This window comes from Sceloporus undulatus, chromosome 6, assembly GCF_019175285.1.
Source record: "Sceloporus undulatus isolate JIND9_A2432 ecotype Alabama chromosome 6, SceUnd_v1.1, whole genome shotgun sequence".
Taxonomy (NCBI): Eukaryota; Metazoa; Chordata; class Lepidosauria; order Squamata; family Phrynosomatidae; genus Sceloporus; species Sceloporus undulatus.
This window is the reverse complement of record NC_056527.1, coordinates 60,720,678-60,738,907: the sequence shown is the minus strand read 5'-3', so window position 1 is coordinate 60,738,907 and position 18,230 is coordinate 60,720,678. Positions and strand designations below refer to the sequence as shown.

The 18,230-nt window shown below is 39.0% G+C and overlaps 1 protein-coding gene across 5 annotated transcripts in view; it reads left to right on the top strand.

The window, feature by feature from the left end:
- Window positions 1–18,230, top strand: part of PDE1C (phosphodiesterase 1C) — a 274,362-nt gene that overhangs the window by 245,581 nt on the left and 10,551 nt on the right. The window contains exon 17 of one of the 5 annotated variants that reach the window (XM_042475753.1): window positions 8,763–9,735. The exons of the other annotated variants lie outside the window; for them this stretch is intronic. Coding sequence (XP_042331687.1) covers window positions 8,763–8,776 — 14 coding nt within the window. The 3' untranslated portion in view covers window positions 8,777–9,735. Of the gene's footprint in view, window positions 1–8,762; window positions 9,736–18,230 lie in introns of those variants that run through there. 5 annotated transcript variants of the gene reach the window in all.

The following is an 18,230-nucleotide window of genomic DNA, read 5'->3' as shown; positions in this document are numbered from 1 at the left end:
TCTGTAATTTTGATCGGTCAATAATGTATCACTCTTTTGTGGATTTTATTTTGTTTATTTTGATGTATGGCCAGCATGGCTACCCCTGAATATGAACCCTGATTTGAGTCAAGTTGCTAACAATTCAGTGTAACCCTGTCACCCAGTTTAGATTAGTGCCATAGTCCAGATTCCTGGTGACAGTGCACAAGTGCAACACAAGGTGCTGAACATATACTGTATTTCTTGTGCTGGACCTTTGCTTCTAGCACTTCGGACTGGTCATACATTTGCTAATGCATGATTGTCAAATTTGACAGGACTGATCACTGATTTGAGGAGAACTGATTAAGAAAAAGGAATGCCTCTGCTTCCCTTTCTGCTTCAACAACATCTGCAAATGCTATTGTTATCTACTTCCTGGGTACTTGGAGCATCTTTTCTGCCCTATCTGCCCTGCTAAATATTTGCTTGCTTTATATGGTACTGGTTGACTCAAGATAAGCATTCAAGAGATCATCAGTTTACTATTGTGTAATTTTACTTCACTCAGTATCACTATTATAATTATTATTATTAACCTTTATTTATAAAGCACTGTAAATGTACACTAGTCTAATTTCTTCTAATTACAGGCTTAGCTGTATCTTTGGGACATGTATGATTTTAGTATATCTGGCAGTTTTAGATACATTCACTATTGGTAGAACTACAAAATGAGCTTAGAGCCAGCTTTCCCAAACCTTCCTAGGAATTTAGTCTATAACAAAAGTGTGGGCAACTGTCAGAGGTCAGGAATGCATATTGATCTCTCAGGAGACCTTGGAGGGCTGCACCACTTCTGTACCTCAAATACTGATTTCCCCCCCTCAAATCCCCCCTAGGGGCCATAGGGGGTATTTTCACCTTAGCCATTTTAAGCAAAAGAAAGGACTCCCCCCCCAACAGAATGTGACCTGGAAATGGAATTCTGAGAGAACCCAAAATATGCCAACCTCGCCCAAGCCTGTTAACACTGTCTCCCTAGGCAATCTTTGTGGGTATTTTGGAGCAAAATACTTTGGGGCCGAACAGACAGGTCAAAAGAAAGCTGCTTCAGGTCACTTTGGAGGTATGCTGTTTAAATGACTCATACATCTTAAGAGTCCAGAAGCTGCACCAAAGCTGTGCTCCAGTCCTTAGGGCTGGAGCATGGCTTTGGTGTGGCTTCTGGCCTCTTAGGACGCATGCATCGTTTAAACAGCATACCTCCAAAGTGACCCGAAACAGCTTTCTTTTGACCTGTCTGTTCGGGCCCTTTTGTTCCTCGGTGTGGCCTATAGCCCACACTTACCTCACCCCTGCTTTAAAGTGTGATAAAAATATATATGGCAGATCCCTAGTCTGCACAGAGATTTGCAGTTCCCAGTTTCTCTAGGTATATGGATTTACAGTAGAGAAGTGGGATCACCTATTTTTTCCCCAGCCACATGGCTCAAAAGTGCAAGTAGGGATTTCAGAAATGGCAGGGGCAAAAGAGTGGTAGAGAGGAAATAGATGAGTACATTTCCTGATAGCTTCCAGCTCTTATCATTTCAGGTTCCCACTATATTGTAGGTGCTAACGTTTCTGCCCAGCCAAATATCATATAAGATAGTCTGCTCTGTATACAGATAATCTTTTGGATTATCGTTTCACTGCCTGAATCCTGTTGGTTAGTACAAGTTGGAGTAAATCCACTGAATGAATTGGTGAATACTAATATAAAGGCAAATCCCATTGGTTCTGTGGCTCTACTTTTGCCAGGGTAAGCAACAGAAGTCAGGCTGTCGTTTTTAAATTATGGAAAATCTGTACATTTTTAAATTCTTGGTTTTTAATATCTTGTTTGGTGAAAATCAATCAAAACAACAGAAAAATAAATTATGTGTTCTTTTTCAGACAGCTCAGATGAGAGTAATTAATACTCTCCTGGCTGGTATTTATGCTGCAATAACCTGCCCTCCAATGACTTAATAATTGCGAGTGTTAGCCTTTCCAGTTGAGATATATTTGAATATATATATATATATATATATATATATATATATATATATATATATATATATATATAATTGTCATACTGTAATGTTTTGAATGAATTAATCAAAATATTTTATACCACTCCTTTATTGTGAGACCTCAGGGCAGCAAAAAGATAAAACAGTATTAACAATTCAAACAATACTTGATTAAAATCAACCAATAATTAAAACAAAATAAAACAATTCAACAAGTTAAATTAGCTTTAAAAGACTAAAACAGTTGTGGGGGAAAGAGTTGGAATCCACCCCCACCCCCAAGTAAGTTAGGCCCCATAGGTTTTAATAAAAAGATATGTCTTGTCCTGGTACTGGAAAAAAACAACAACCCTACATTGGCCCAGTCTCACCATCAAGGGAAGATCATTCTTGGGTGCTAGTCTGAGAAAGCCCACTCCATGTCTTTCCCCCACCATATTTCTCCTACTGGTTGGACTCAGAGGAGGACTTCTCTGTCAGATCTCACTCCTAGTGCAGGCATACATAGGGAGAAGCACTCCTTCCTATGCTGAGGCCCCCAGCTGCTTAAGACTTCTAATGTGATCAGCAGCACCAGAAGCAAATTGGCAGATATGAATCAGTTACTTCAGTATGTGAAAGAGCTAGTTAGACTGTGTGTTATGTCTTAGTTTTTATCGGCATACCTTCATATACTATGTGCATCACCTTTAATAGGCTTCCAGTTGACAGTGATTTAATGTTTATTGATCCTGTGGAGGGAACTAAGCTGTGACAAATGACAAGTTGAGAAACTCACACTGGGAAAACTATAATAAGGCATCCCCCCCCCAAGTATATACCGTATATATATTTAAAAAACAGACAGTGATTTATTATCTAGGGACTATACTTCCTAGCACATAGGAGCAACTGGAGTGGATAGCTGAAGCCAATCTGAGCAAAAACAGTATTATCCCTATACCTGCTGTGTATCTCAACCTCATGCATTAATTGGGTTAGAAGCATCTTATAACCACTTCACAGACTGAAGATCCTTCTGGTTTGCATGATTTATCACTTCCAGGGGAATTAAAAGATGACAATAAGAAGTCAGACAGCAAAGATCAGGGGAAATTAGTTAAAGAAATCAGAGGGCAAGGAATATTATTTTCTCTCCTCTTTCTTAATCACAGCAAAAAGTTCAGGCAGGCGATAGTAGAAAGGTTTTGGCTGCAGGTAATGTATGGGAGTATTACATTGATTTGGACTTTTGTATATCACTATGAGAGAAATGAACAAGTTATTATATGTTATACAGGAAAGAAGTGAATGGGAAACATAAATCTGCCCTGATTCATCTTTCTCTGTATAACACCTTTGGGGGGGGGGTGTAGGGGGGTTAGGGAGGTATACGGGAAAGTCAAATTAGATGTGGTTAATAATTGTATGGATGGTTTTCAAAATAAAATAACAGAAGGAAGGAGGAAGACAGAATCCAGGACATTTGGAGGATGAGAGTGGTTTAAATTCTTTGCCCTCAGTATAGCCCCAGTCCAGACCATTTTTCCACATCCACTCATTACATTATGAGTAAATCTCCCGTGAGCTTCAGTTGGAACTTTCTCCCTAATGCAAACAGAAACAGCCATGAAAGGCTTTGTTCCCGATTGGGACCATGCAGGGTAAAAAGTCCACCACAATGGTCCCAGTTGGGATTGCCACCTTGGCTGTTGCAAACTTGCATGAATGGGATATCAAAGTTGCCCCATTATTCCACAAATGGTGGTAGCTATTTTGGAGTTAGTAGAGTAAAAGTGTGGAATGTCTGTGTAATAATACATACTAGCTATAAATCAAGGTGTGGAAAGTGTGGCCTATGAGCCACTTGCACCCCATGAACCCCACTTTTGCTGTTCCCAAAGCTCCTTCACAAGTCCTACAAAGCTCCTGAAGCCCTCCTTTAAATACAATCAGATGATACTTACTTGCCAAAATACCCTAAAGCACATGTAAATGCAGTGGTTTACCCTGTGGTTATTGTTGTTGTTGTTGTTGTTGCTGTGTTCCAATTTATAGCAACCCTGATCCAATCCATACTACAGAAATAATCCAGTTTGACACCATTTTAACTGCCCTAGCTCAGTGCTGAGGAATTCTGGGAACTGTAATTTTGTGAGACATTTAGCCTTCTCTGTAAAGAGTGCTCTGATGCCACAATAAACTAAAATTTGCAGGATTCCCTAGCACTGAGATGTATTTGAAACACATTCAAGACATGAAAAGTTTTGCCCTTATTTGTCCTGGGTCTATCCATGTTGGTTATTTCCACAGCTGACAATGTGAATCTTACAGGAAAACTATCCCCTCCCGATTATCAATTATCCCAGGTTTTGCAAGTTTTTTGTAGGTCACAGCTAAACATAATCAGGTGCATTTGAAATTCATGTGAATGACACAAATTCAACCCACATTCTAACATGATTATTTTAACTGTCTGATAATCTAAGCAATGTTTCCACCCAGTGGCTAAAATATATTTTACAGCATTGCTAAGGAGAGAATCTGAAATTGGAGCCATTTGTTGCTTTCCTTACTTCTATTTTTCATCTCAGCAAAATTACTCACATACCTGTAGTTAAAAGTGCAAACCTGTGCATGTTAACCCAGAAGGAAGTCTTCCTGTTTAATTTAATCTTTCTAAATATATTTGGGATTTCAGGCTGAATAAATCAAGCCATGGCTTTGACATAATAGAACCATGACTGGGAATAAATGCAGTTAATAATAAGTACTATCTTCCTCACTGGCAAAGCCTAAACACAGGAGCAATTTACACAGACATTTTAGTGGTTGAAAAGTGGGCTCAGTAAGTCTTCAGGTGAAAAATTTTGCATACATAAACATAAAATGATAATCACTGGCAAACTATCCATTTACAGGATATAGTGACTTATCATTTTTCCACATGAAATCTAATTTCAGATGGTTTATTACATGAAAGCAGAATGGCTCCCAAATAAGGGAAGGCCTTTCTGTTAGGCAGACTGAAACTTTTTATTTCTTCTTGATATAAAAACCAGTTGCCATTAATTAATTAATTAATTAATTAATTATACTGTACATTTTTTGCCCCGCATACCAATATTTCCAATATCTCAACAAACTGTTAATTTTATCCACCCTAACATCCTCCCAGCTGTCTACAACAAAATTTTGCTTGGGTTACAATATTTCAGAATTGGGTAATACTTCAGGTTTACAAGGAGACCTTGTAGCAAAGGACCTTTCCTTGTAAATGGAAATAAATGTATAGCATAAGCTACAAATAAGTTTCTGAGTACAATCTTCTTTCTCTCAGCTAGTTTTGAAGACACTACAAGATCCTTTGTATACTGATATAGACTATCACATACATATAGATGCAAAACACACTGTAGAAATAATCCAGTTTGAGACTGCTTTAACTGCTCTGGTTCAATGCTAGGGAATTCCCAGATTTCCCTAGCACTGAGTGAGGGTACTTAAAGTGGTCTCAAACTAGATTATTTTTGCAGTGTGTTTTCGACCATAGGCTAACATGACTATGTCTCTGACCTTAGGTTTATTTCATTTAATACCCTAAAGATCTCTGCTTATGCAAGATTCAATACATCTGTTCAAATCCAAGCTGCTTGTTACTATACTGGTGTGCTGATGAGCAATCATTTTGAATACTTCCTCAGTTTTTAGGAAACTGCAACAATAAACAACTGCATATGATGTTAAGCACATATCAACATATAGACATATCGTATTTGGTAGGAGAATCTACTAACTGAGGACTAGTTAGTAGTTATTACTAGGTTTAGGTGTGCAGGTTTGGGACATAGATTTATATATGCAGGTATTATAGTTTTGGACCTGCAGGTTTTGGACATGCAGGTGTTATGTTTTGGACATGCAGGTGTGATGAGTGATGGTAGTCAAAATTGGCAATATTGAGCTAGATGGGTCAATGGTCTACTGTCAAATAAGGCAACTTGCTGTATTCATAAAGACAGACTTTGAATTGGTTCTCATTCAGAATCTCTCATCAGTGCAGTGCAATCAGTGCAAAGGAGCACTTCACCTCCATAGATTCTGGCGGTGAGAATATCAGAAACAGACTTCAGTTTGAAGATCTATCAGGGGACAGTCTTTGGTTTGAAGGAATCCTCTGATTTGAAGAGTTGTATATGATTTGTATCCTTGGATATGTGTGTGTGTGTGTGTGTGTGTGTGTGTGTGTGTGTGTGTAGTGTGAAAGTATACCTGGCTATGGCCCTCCCTACCATTGTAAGATGTAGTGTATTCCTAATAAAATTATAATAACTGTCTCTAAATTGTATCATGCAAATGAAGGTATGCAACAATACAGTGAAGTTAGCATGTGCAACGTTTACATAAATGTGTGTCCTCTTTTGCCCTATTTTTTGGCAATGTGTAACGGCCATTTCAACTGAAGGTGAAAACAGATGCAATGTGGGCGGACTGTGACTGAATCTTCCAATATTTTAATTTTTACTTAAAATCATCAAGTGGTATTGGGGATAGAAACTTTATAATCCATCCCCCTGCTGTCTTTCTGGATGAGCCATAGCTCAGTAGCAGAGAAAACATGCAAAGCTTGGAAATGTACCATGAAAAAGTAATTATTTATAATTTTAGTTCCAAGGCCCTCCCAAGAAATGGTTCATTATCATGATCATTCATAATTGTTGAAAAAGTGTGAGATAAAATATTTGTGTTATTTGTGACTTTTAAAAAAAAATCTGAGTGTTACACACCACGAGCGTGTGGTAAAAGGCACGCTCTGTTACAGTTAACCTCATAATTTTCTCGGCACCCACAACAGAGCCTGAGGTGGCAGCAAAAGCCTATATTTGAGGCATGTGATGTTATTTTTTGGTGAGGCCACATACCCTGTAACTATAAAAGTAACTGAATATTCAGCTTATACTCCAAAAGGAGTGAAACTTACTCTTGTTTAGTCTCAGTCATAATACTGAAGTAGCCCTTTGAAAAAGAAGAAGAAAGAAAAAAAGAAAAAGGGGTGGAAAATATAACAGCATAGTTGAAACAAACTGATTTATTTTAGCAGGAGCTTTTGCGAAGAAATGGATTTATCCATAAAAGCTCCTTCTAAAATAAAATTAGTCTGAAAAGTGTTGCGAGATCTACCTCCCTTTTCTCCCTGCCTCTACCCTTTTCTCCCTTGCTGGAATAGACTAACATGGCTATCTTACTGAAAAATATTGCACCTTTGTGTAATTTTGGCCCAATACATACTGCCCCAAAAGGGCGGACTGGAGGCGGCCGCTTTTCCTGTGGAAGGATGCCGCAGCAGCCAAACTGCACGGCGTCCCTCTGCCCCAAAAAGAACCCAAAAAAAACCAAGTGACACGCAACGACGTCTATATGCTGCATGTCGCTTATGTCACGATGGCGGCCCCCATATGGATGGGAGGCTGGCATTACACCGCCGCCGTGACATCTTAGGGTTAGGAACCGTGCGCTTGGTGCATGGTCCTTAACTCTAGAATCGCTACCTGGACGTCGGTTCCAGGGCAGCAAGGGCCAGAGGAAGCGAGCGCTCCCTTCCGCTGATGCCAAAAGAATAGCTTTGCAGGGTAGGAAGGATAGAGGAAAGGAGCGTTGCTGTTCTCTTGCCCCTCCCACCCTGGAAATGGCTGCTGTGGGCGGAGGGTAATTCACAGTTTTTCACATTTGTGGGGATCTTGATCCTCTAACACCTGCAAATGTGAAGGGACGACTGTACTACTCAAGAGCATCTGAAGGCCACAAATTCCTGTCCTGTGGTATAAAATACACACACATTCTCTTTCTCTGTCCATGTTGTTGGTGTCTCAACACCCACAACTGAGCACAGGGCACATCATGCATGAGCCACTGCTTGAATCACCTGAACTTTCCCCACCACCATTTATTAGAGCCACACCTATTGTAACTAAAAGTAAAAGCCAAAGATATAGTCTTGTTAGTCTGTAGCATCAGTATGTAGAGAGCTCTTGTAGCACTTTTGAGATTAAGAGCCTGAACAGACAGGGCAAAATAAAGCTGCTTCGGGTAACTTTGGACTGGAGCATGGGTTTGGCATGGCTTCTGGACTCTTAGGATGCATGCATCGTTTAAACAGAATACCCCCAAAGTGACCAGAAGCACCTTTATTTTGGCTTGTCTGTTTGGGCCCTAACTGAAAGAAAGAACTTTCTCTCAGTCAGTCTCAAAGGTGCTACAATATCTCTCTACATATAAAAGTAAAGTTTGCAATGCAAAAGAGGTGGAATTTGTTCTTGTGGAATTACTATCTTAAAATGTTCTAAAAAGCTGGTACTGGGGAAAAAAAGAATTAACCAGAGAGGTAATTAGCTATTTGCAACTAGTTACTGTACAACTTTGTCCCCTGAAGGCTTGGAAGCATTTTGTGGTCACTGAATATGATTGTTCTCTAGATGGGTATTTTCAGGGCTTTCTACCCCTTCAGGTTTCCCTTCTAAATATTTTTAAAATTCCTCTTTATTTCTGCAAAACTTGGGGTTCACCTGAGCTTCCTTATACAACCCCCCCCCCTTTGTGGAGGCCAGATGAAAAGAGGCATTCAAAGAATGGATTTGCTTTAATAACTTGGAGAGCATTATATTTATAGAGACTATTTTTTGTTCCATTTTTCTCTACTTCTTGGACCAGTAGGAGAGGAACATTGACAACTTTCTCTCTCTCTTTCTCTCTCTTTTTCTTTTCCAGATACAGAAGATTAAAAAATACACATATGTAATCAAAAAGAGACTGCAAATTTCTTTTCTTCATTATTCTCCACCTCCTTCCACAAAGACCAGTTTCTGGGGAGGGCATTATGCAGCTTTCCAAGCCACTTCTTCTTTTCCTCTTCTCACTGGCTACTTTGCAGTTATTGACTTGGGGGGGGGTCACTTCATTATTATTATTTTTAAAAAAATAATCAAGTGATTTTTTTTTTGGTTTTTACTTTTGAAACAAAGTTTCCATTTAGCAAAATGACTCCTCTATTGAGACTCTGGAGACCTTTTGATTTTATCACTAGTCCCAGCTTGTGAAATTTTTTTTTGACATGATGAAGCGCAGAGCTGACCCATCCATGGAAAGAAGCTTGAAAAACACTGTGGTTTCCATGAATTATTTTCATGAACAAAAGACAGTGAGGGAGTGAGAGAAAGATGCAGCAGCAACACAGAACTGTCTTGTCCCTATGAAGCCATGATTTAAAGCACTGGGGTTTTGCTTTTGTCTTTTTCTTGCCTTTTTTTTAATCAAAAGAAATTAGGCTATTTTACAAATAAGCTAATTGCTAAATTCCTGAACACCTTTATAATATTTTTCAAAAAAAATCTGTAGATTTCATTTGTTGGCTGTCTACTTGATTTATATGTTATCGTTCATTTGATCCTATCAATTTGTTGTTTTGGTATTGGAGCAAGGATATCGCTTATGTTCTAGGTTAATGAGTTGTTTACCTTGGCTTCTATAAGCACATATTTAACAAAGGTATGTCTATTATGCCATTATTTCTAGACTCTTTATTCAACTCTGCTAAAAACAAACCACTACAGTATAGGGAAACATATCAGTCCCTCTACTCACATGTGCAGAGCATCATCTTTTAATCACAAAGGGTGCATCTACACTGTAGAAATAATGCAGTTTGACACCACATAAAGTGCTTTAGCTCCATCCTGTGGACTCCTGGGATTTGAAGTTTTACAAGGCCAATAATAATAATAATAATAATAATAATAATAATATGATTTATTTATATTCTGCCTTTTCCCGGAGGAATCAAGGCAGATTACGACAGAAACTTTAGCCTTCTCTGCCAAAGACTGCTGGTGCCTCACAAAATTACAATTCCCAGGATTCTGTAGGATGGAGCCATAGAAGTTAAAGTGGTATCAAACTATATTATTTCTGCAATATACATACACCCTGAATGAACTGAGACAGATACAGTTCACTCTCCAGTACAAGCAAATCAGGATGTGTCTGATCATTTTTTGAACTTCAGCTCATCAACTTTTGATAATTTTTCAGAGCTCTGGGGCAAACAGAGTACAGTGCAAATTCATGTTGCTCATTCTTATCAAATTTTGCTCTTCTTACTATTGATAGCAAGGAGATTTGCATCCTTAAATCCTGCCAGGAGAGATGTGGGATCTAAAAGACAAAAACAAGTATTATCGATGAAGATTATTTCACCCATCAATCTCACCGGGAGATCTAAAAGATGAAAATGCCTGCCCTTGCCCGGGCTGTAGGCAGCCTGTATCTTCCCAGGCAGCCTGTCTGCAACCTGGACTTCTCCCATGACTTTTTTTTTTTTTTAGAATGGGGAAATCTTGTTTGTGAAAAAGGCATGGGAGAAGTCCAGGTTGCAGACGGGCTGCCTGGAAGGATATGGGCTGCCTACAGGCTGGGCATAGATAAGTATGATAATACCCATTTTTGCCTTTTAGATCATGCATCTCTCCCAGCAGGATTTAAGGGTGCGATACTCTCCCAAGAGTATCCTGGTACTTATACCTCAGCACTGTAATGCTTGCAAATGCTTCAGCTTTAGGGCAGGGCTGAATGATTAATGCACACCATCTATGTAGTGTCTTACTGCCATGTCCATTACTCACCTTCCCTTCTAAGAGCAACCAATTCCACCTACATAGCACAGTTGCATGCAAAACAGGTTTGACCTAAATCTCTGCAAATAAAATGCATTGCACTGCAGTGTACACTAGTGCCATTAATTCTAGTGGATATCATGGTACTATGAACGTTTATACAAAAATGAATCCCGATGCATGCAGTGAGGACTAGCAAGGGAGTGCCATAACATCATTAAAGCTGTGTGTTTTCTGCACCCAGCTTTTTTACACCTTCCTGTAGTCCCATACTTACTTATGGGAGTAAGTCTAATTGAACTCAATGGGGCTAACCTCTGAATGAAACCTAAAGGATTGTCCTCTTCAGGGTTTCTAAACTCCAGCACCAGTCCGCTTCTGTGTAGCATTCACAGGAGAGATACAGGGACGTAGCTAGGATTTTAGGAAAGGGGGGGTCCAGACTAAGTGCCACCATTATAATGGGGCTTGGGTGCGGTGGTGCAGCAGCACACACCATTGATTTTTTCTAATGGAAGGGGGGTCCAGACCCCAAAAAACCACCCCCCTTGGCTACGTCCCTGAGAGATACCTCTAAACTGCCATGCCCCTCTCATACTACACAATTACAGCATGATGATTCCACTTTAAATGCAAAGGCTACATCTTACGGAAGACTGGGATTTGCATGTTGGAGTGAGTATTTAGAATTCTCAGCCAAAGAGCTTTACTACCTCACCAAAGTACAAACTCCAGGATGCCACAGGATGCAGTCACAGCATTTAAAGTGGAATCATAGTGCTTTGACAGTCTAGTGTGAACAGCCCTCAGGACTGGTATGTGAATCATGCATTTGACAGAAGCAACATACAGGCTGAGAACTCTTTAAACAAAACGCCACACCTGATGGATTTCTAAAGCCTTATTCTAGTATAAGTGTGCATAGGACAGATGTCCAAACTGTATGGTTTAACTGTCTTTTCCCCAAAGAACCCTGGTAACTAATTTCAGCATACGGCCAAGAGCCTCATGTCTGATCATTATACCCATTCTTTATACTAAACTGCTTTGTAATGTACAGCGGATTGCATACACACACACACACACACACACACACACACACACACACACACACCAAAGCTCAGGGTGCCTTTCTCATCCTTGATATGTTCTAGATGTGAAATTGAGGATAAAAAAGGTGGCTGACCTGCTGAAAGCCAACTGAATACTCAACTCTTGGTGGATTCTAAAGCCAGATTTTCCAAAGACTACCTGCTTTTTAATGGAATATTTTAATACATGTGCTTAAGAACCTGAACAGAACGGGAATTGACTTGCTGATCCCAATCAGTGCAGGTCAATTGTTTATAGGTCTACCCATAAGTAAGTCTCACTGGGTTTAGTGCTGCTTATTCCCAAGTAAATGTGGATAGAAGACAACAGCCTTGGATAGGATTCAGGAAAGACTTATATTTTTTGGTTCAACTTCTAAAACAAATCAAATATTGCTATATATATAAAAATATTTTTTTAATTCTCAAAGATTAAATTTAAAAACATCAAGTTCTATACCTCTACAGAAACAACAGTGTTTGGATGGTTTATATACTCCATTTCCATTTCTACTTTTTATTTTTAATATCAGGAATGCTGCACTGCCCCCCCCCCCCATCACAAAAGTTATTACAATTCTCTCTATAACACCTGCAGTTGCCTCACTCTATTTACTGGTAGGATCAGTGCTGCACAGACTTCATGTCAGGGCCTGTGAAAATCATTTTCTCTCCATCTCCATTCCTCATATGTAAATTGTAATAATAATGCATCTCAGGGCAAGAGAAGATTGACACAATGCATAATGGAGTGATCAGCAGTTAACGGTGAAATTATTGCTCTTTCGTTTTTTCTTTACCCTTTAGGGAGGGCCAACAGGTCAATGGGCAAAATTTGTTAAGGGTTAATTTTTGGTTTGGTCTGGGTCTTTTGGAGATTAGGATTCAAATCCTCCCTCGACCATCAAAACTGATCACGGCTAAATCACAGTCTCTTGGTGTTAGAGGAGGCAATGACAAACCTTCTCTTAAGAAATCTTGTAAAGAAAACTCTATGGTAGGGTCAAGTCAGTGTAAACTTGAAGACAGATAGCAACAACTCCCCTTTATCCTTATTCCAAGCCAACTGAACTGTCTGAATTATTCCTTTCTCTTAAATAAACTTAGAAGCAAAAATTCTCACAATTAATGGGGTGAGGGAGGGATGAAAGCAAGGGCAAGGATTTTCACTATTTCTCATCTGTAAATGGACATTACAAATAAGAATGTGTGATTGAGAAGAACAAACATGTTTTTTTGTGCGGGGTTGGCCAGGGACTCACTTTTTAGGTTTGGGCAAATCACTTTATAGGATTGCACTCCACCTCACCTCCTCTCGCCATAGAAATAATACTGTGCTGGTTTCCTGTAACCTTATGGGTATTTGAAATGAAGCATCATTTAAAAATATAGGATCACCAATGGCTTATGATCACATGATTTCATTTTATTCTGTACTTTTGTTAGAGGCAGAGAATTGCCGTTGAACTGGCATGGAAAGTGAGGTTCAGGTAGAACCTGTATGCTTAGCTCTCCTGGCTGTGGCACTCTTTCTCACTTTATAGAACCAAAAATAAAGCCTTTTTCCTTGTACATACAATTCCTGATATTCTGAGATTATTGTACGATTTCGGTTCTTTTCTAGTCTGCAAGCTTCCACTCCACTGATTTTGTACTCACTATTACAGACAATGTACAGTGCATATAAACAACTTGTTTTAGAGCATGATCCTCTCAGGGAAGTGGATATAGGATATAAGATTGGAGGTTTGGCTACATTACGTATATTCCATGGGCAGGGTTTTGGGTGAAGCAAGAAACATCTGTTGAATTTCATGCCCAATATACTGCTGTAGCCACTTGACTGTTAACAGTTCTGTATAAAGATGGTGTAGCTGTTTTTTTAAAAAAAACTATTTAAAAAAAAATCTTCATACTGACTATGTAGTACAAAATAACCAAACTAAAACATTATGCTTTATTGCACCTTCCTTTTCTTGTAATAATACCCTCAAGCAGGATAAATTACATGGATTGTGTTTTGACTTTCACCATATTTATAAAAGCAAATTGGAGGTGAAATTTGCATCTAGGTTTCTCCCTAAATCCATTGACAAAGATTCCCCTATTTCTGAGATTCAGATCCCCCAGACAGTAAGAAGTCAAGAGGCTTTTGGTGCTTGCTTTTGACTGTCTTGTAATTAAAGAACATAGCTTTACTTAATGCAGATCAGATTATGTTTATTCTTTCCAGCCCCAAAGTAAAGAGTAAGCTCCAGAGTTTCAGTACAGAAAACTGAATTAGGTCATAATTTCCCCCTAGTAGTGTTATTACTTAAACAAAAATGAATTTTTTGCTTTATTTAACAAATAAAAACATTTGAAGTTACCTGGCTCTTAGAAGAGTTCCTATGAGTAAATCAACAGCACAACTCAATATCCCATTTCGTTAACTTCTAGTTTTATAACTTATTCTCATCTAAGTAAAATAACACTATGTACCACCTCCTGAATCTGCTTAGTCTTCATTGTATGTGGCATTTGCAAGACTTCCACAGCATTACATCCTGCTGTGCTGATTCAGTGCTTACAGCTTATGATGTTTATGATGACCCTAAGGGGAACCTATTATGGGGCTTTCTATGGCTGAGAATGTGTGCTTCACCCAAGGTCACTTTGGCTGCATCCACACTGCAGAAATAATCCAATTCCATGAAGTTTTAACTGCTGTGGTTCAATGCTTCGGAATTCTGGGAATTGCAGTTTTATGAGACATTTTGCCTCTACTTTCAAAGAAAGCTCCAGTTCCTTACCTATAGAGAGAGCTCTAGTGCCACAACAAACTACCGATCTCAGGATTCCATAGTGTGGAGCCATGACAATTAAAGTGGGGTTAAACTGGATTATTTCTGCAGTATGGATGCGACCCTAATGGGTTTCCTTGGCCAAGCAGAGAATTGAGTACTGTAGTCCAATGTAGTCCAATGCTCAAACCACTGCACCACACGGGTTCTAGTGCTCACAACACAGGGTTGAAATTTCATGTGTGCTAAAGAACATATTTGGGATTCACTTCCATGTTAATCAAAATAATGTTTTACATCAAACATATAGAGGCTAGAGACACAATTTAGACTGTCCCACATGAAGGAGTCCTTTCACTATTTGTGATTTCTTTCTGTCATTTCTTTATTATTATTATTATTATTATTATTATTATTATTATTATTATTATTATTATTATTAATTATTATTATTAATTATTATTATTATTATTATTATTATTATTTCACTTAGCTTGTGCAGGGAGAAACATAAATACATATGTACTGAACTTGTGGGTTTTTCAGCAACTAGTTTTTCCACTTCTAGTAACTTTATCCAGACCAGTATACATAAATGTTTATGATCTTGTGGTTTTTAAGCAGTCTGATTAGTATTTTCTTGTCACAGTTTATAAAGGTTGTCTAATAAATGTAATCCACTGCTGAATGGTGGAGTTAGGTTAGGCTGCCTTGGCTGCTGGAAACTGATTGGAGCTGCTTTCAGAATTTTCATGATGCAATATCTGTTCTGAGCTCAACACATCTGACAGCATTGGCTAGTTATCTGTAACATGACACTGGCCTGGCACATTCCTCCCTTTGCGGTGCCCTCGTCATGTGCAAAGGTTGCCTGGGGGGCAGAGTGCCCACATGCCCTGCTACCCTTGCACATGCCCTGTATATATGGGTGCTGCCATTGTTACGTAGGTGCCGTGTGGTGTCTGCAAGGCACCATGCGGCACTTACGTAATAGATGTGCCAGTGGTGCACTTGTTACGCCACCACCACGGTGTAAAAACCCACTGGTGGGAAGTCATGCCATTTGGTGGCTGAGGGTTCCCTCTGGTAGAAAAATAGGCACTGGCAGGCCGCCCTTTTGGGGCGACCTGTACTGTGCCTATGCTAGGAAGTATATACTGAACAATTTGATATTGAGATTTCAGCTCTTTTTGGCTTTCTCAAGTACCTGTATTTTTCTGCTGAAAGTGACTACTAAGCAGGCTCAACATTACACCCAACATACTGGGGTGGCTGCATGGTGGGAGAGCACCACTGTCCATCTCTCCTGCTCTAGCCCCCTTAGAAGCCACAGTTGTGGTCACTATTCTTGTTTTGCTGAAATTCAGAGCTCTAGACCTCAGCATCTAGAAAATGGAGGATAAAAAAGTCTCCCACTGTGAAAATCTATTCATTGTCACAAAAAACATGGTGACTGTCACTAGCTGTTGTCATATTTTTATATGGTTGTGACTGATTTTTAACTCATGATGGATTTTGGACTACACTGCATTTTGGGGACTAGAATGTCTGACATATGGTAATTTGGGAAACAGAGGCATATTCTCTAATACTTCACAGATTGACAACTGGGACATATAACAAAGGAACCTTAAATTGTTGACAAACATTATTAATGAGGAAGAAAATACAAGCTAGGAGAGGCTGCAGCAGTTTGCTTTTGCCTGAGCCTACTGGGAATAGCGAGAGTCATCATAGTATAGTAGTTTGAATGTTGGACTAGGACTCAGGGAGATCAGGGTTCAAATCTTCACTCAGCCATGGAAACTCACTGGGTGTTCTTGGCTTTGGGCAAGTCACACTCTCTCAGCCTCAGGGAGATCTGTTTTAGAACCCATTTGACTTTTTGTCTGTTCACAGTATCCTCAGCACTCTTCTCCAGCACCATATTTCAAATGAATTTATTTTCTTTCTAACCACTTGCTTCACTCTCCAGCTCGTACATCTGTGCATGAGATGAGAAATACAATGGCTTGAACAATCTTCACTTTAGTGTTGATCAATATTTTATCCAAAGTATGGAAACTCTGACTATTTCAAGGCACACGATACTAGGAACTGTAATATTCCACCTCTTTCCCTCCTCCCTCTACTGAGTTAACTGAGTGTGTTTGCAGCAACTAAATTAGGCTGAGGACGAAAGAGGAAGTGCCAGGAAAAGAGAGAAATTGGGACATGTTAAAAACAGTTGAAAAGTGAGACAACAGTGGATCACTTGGAACTGTCTCTACGAAATGGAGGGTATGCAGTGGCTACTCAGGAGTCCATCCCTTCAGATGCCCTGGCAGGAGAAATCAGTGGTGGTAGTCTGTCAAGGGATTCTGAAATCCTGGAGTCATCTTTAACAAAGGCTATCACACATATGCTCTAGTAGTACAACAATTGAAATTACCTGAATTTACTTGAATTGAATTAGGTAGCTGGAAAAATTAGACCACTGAATCTTGCCACATTCAGAAACTTCACATGTAAAGCAGTATCACTGAATACAGTTCTACTTTCCTGCCTGGCCTTCTCTCCCCCACACCCACACTTTTTTTCAGGCCACATTCTCATTCTTTTTCAACATTTGCATTTCTTTTCCCATCTGTATTTGCATAGATGTCGGTGTTTTAAGATCAGCAATGCCATTTGCACTCCCACAATTGTAACCCCTAAAATAAACAGATCCCTCTCCTTCTCTTTAGTTCTTCCTAATTATGTTCCCTCTATACATTTTTAAAAGGAGAGGAAAAGATTTGTTTGTTACGTGCCCCTAAATTTTACCACAGGTCATAGCAAAATCCATATTTGGGGCCCAAGACCTGCCCCTGACTTATACATGAGGTAAACTTATACATGAATATATATGGGTAGATGTAATAAAATAAAAACAGAGAGGTCTGTTCACATCATGCAGGATCAATATAACTTACATTTGGCTATGACATATTTTCCAGAATTTTGTGATAGAACAAACTAAAAACCATTTCACCTATTTCTCACCAAGTTGTGTCCAATGGGAAATGGATTATACATGTATGATGCACAGGTTTACGAATAAGGGCTTACCAGCATCTAAATTAAAAGTATGCATACAACGTTTTAAATGTACACCTGAAAACAAAATGTGCAAATATGCACTAGCAAAGTATATACATCTGGCACCCTCAAGCATTTTCCAAAGAAAGGAGGCTTTTGGTGTTTTGGGATCTCATTAAAATGTTGAACCATCCAGTCAGGAAATAAAAGTTAACACATTTCTAAAGCAAGGAGGACACTGGGGAGTGTTCTGGGTAAATATATTAGGATTTGTTCCATCTTAAGGTACAGAACACAAGTGACTTGTGAGCATATGCTGACTGTTCTGATAATCATTTTAATGAAAATATTGTTTATTGTATTTTTTTAATTAGGGAGAAGAGGCATGCTGTCTCTAAAATGTATAAATTAATTTTAAGCGTTTCAGTTTTTCTGTAATTGAGTTTATGTATGTCCGTCATCTCCAAATAAAAGCAATGAGATCTCTACTTGACATAAATTCCAGTTCTGTACAAAAGTACTCTCTTTGGAATAATGGGGCTGGTGGACAGTGTTCATCATTGTTGTGGTCGCTGCATGATTTTATAATGATTAAGATACAAAACCTATTTTCCATATTAATAAAACAGGAAG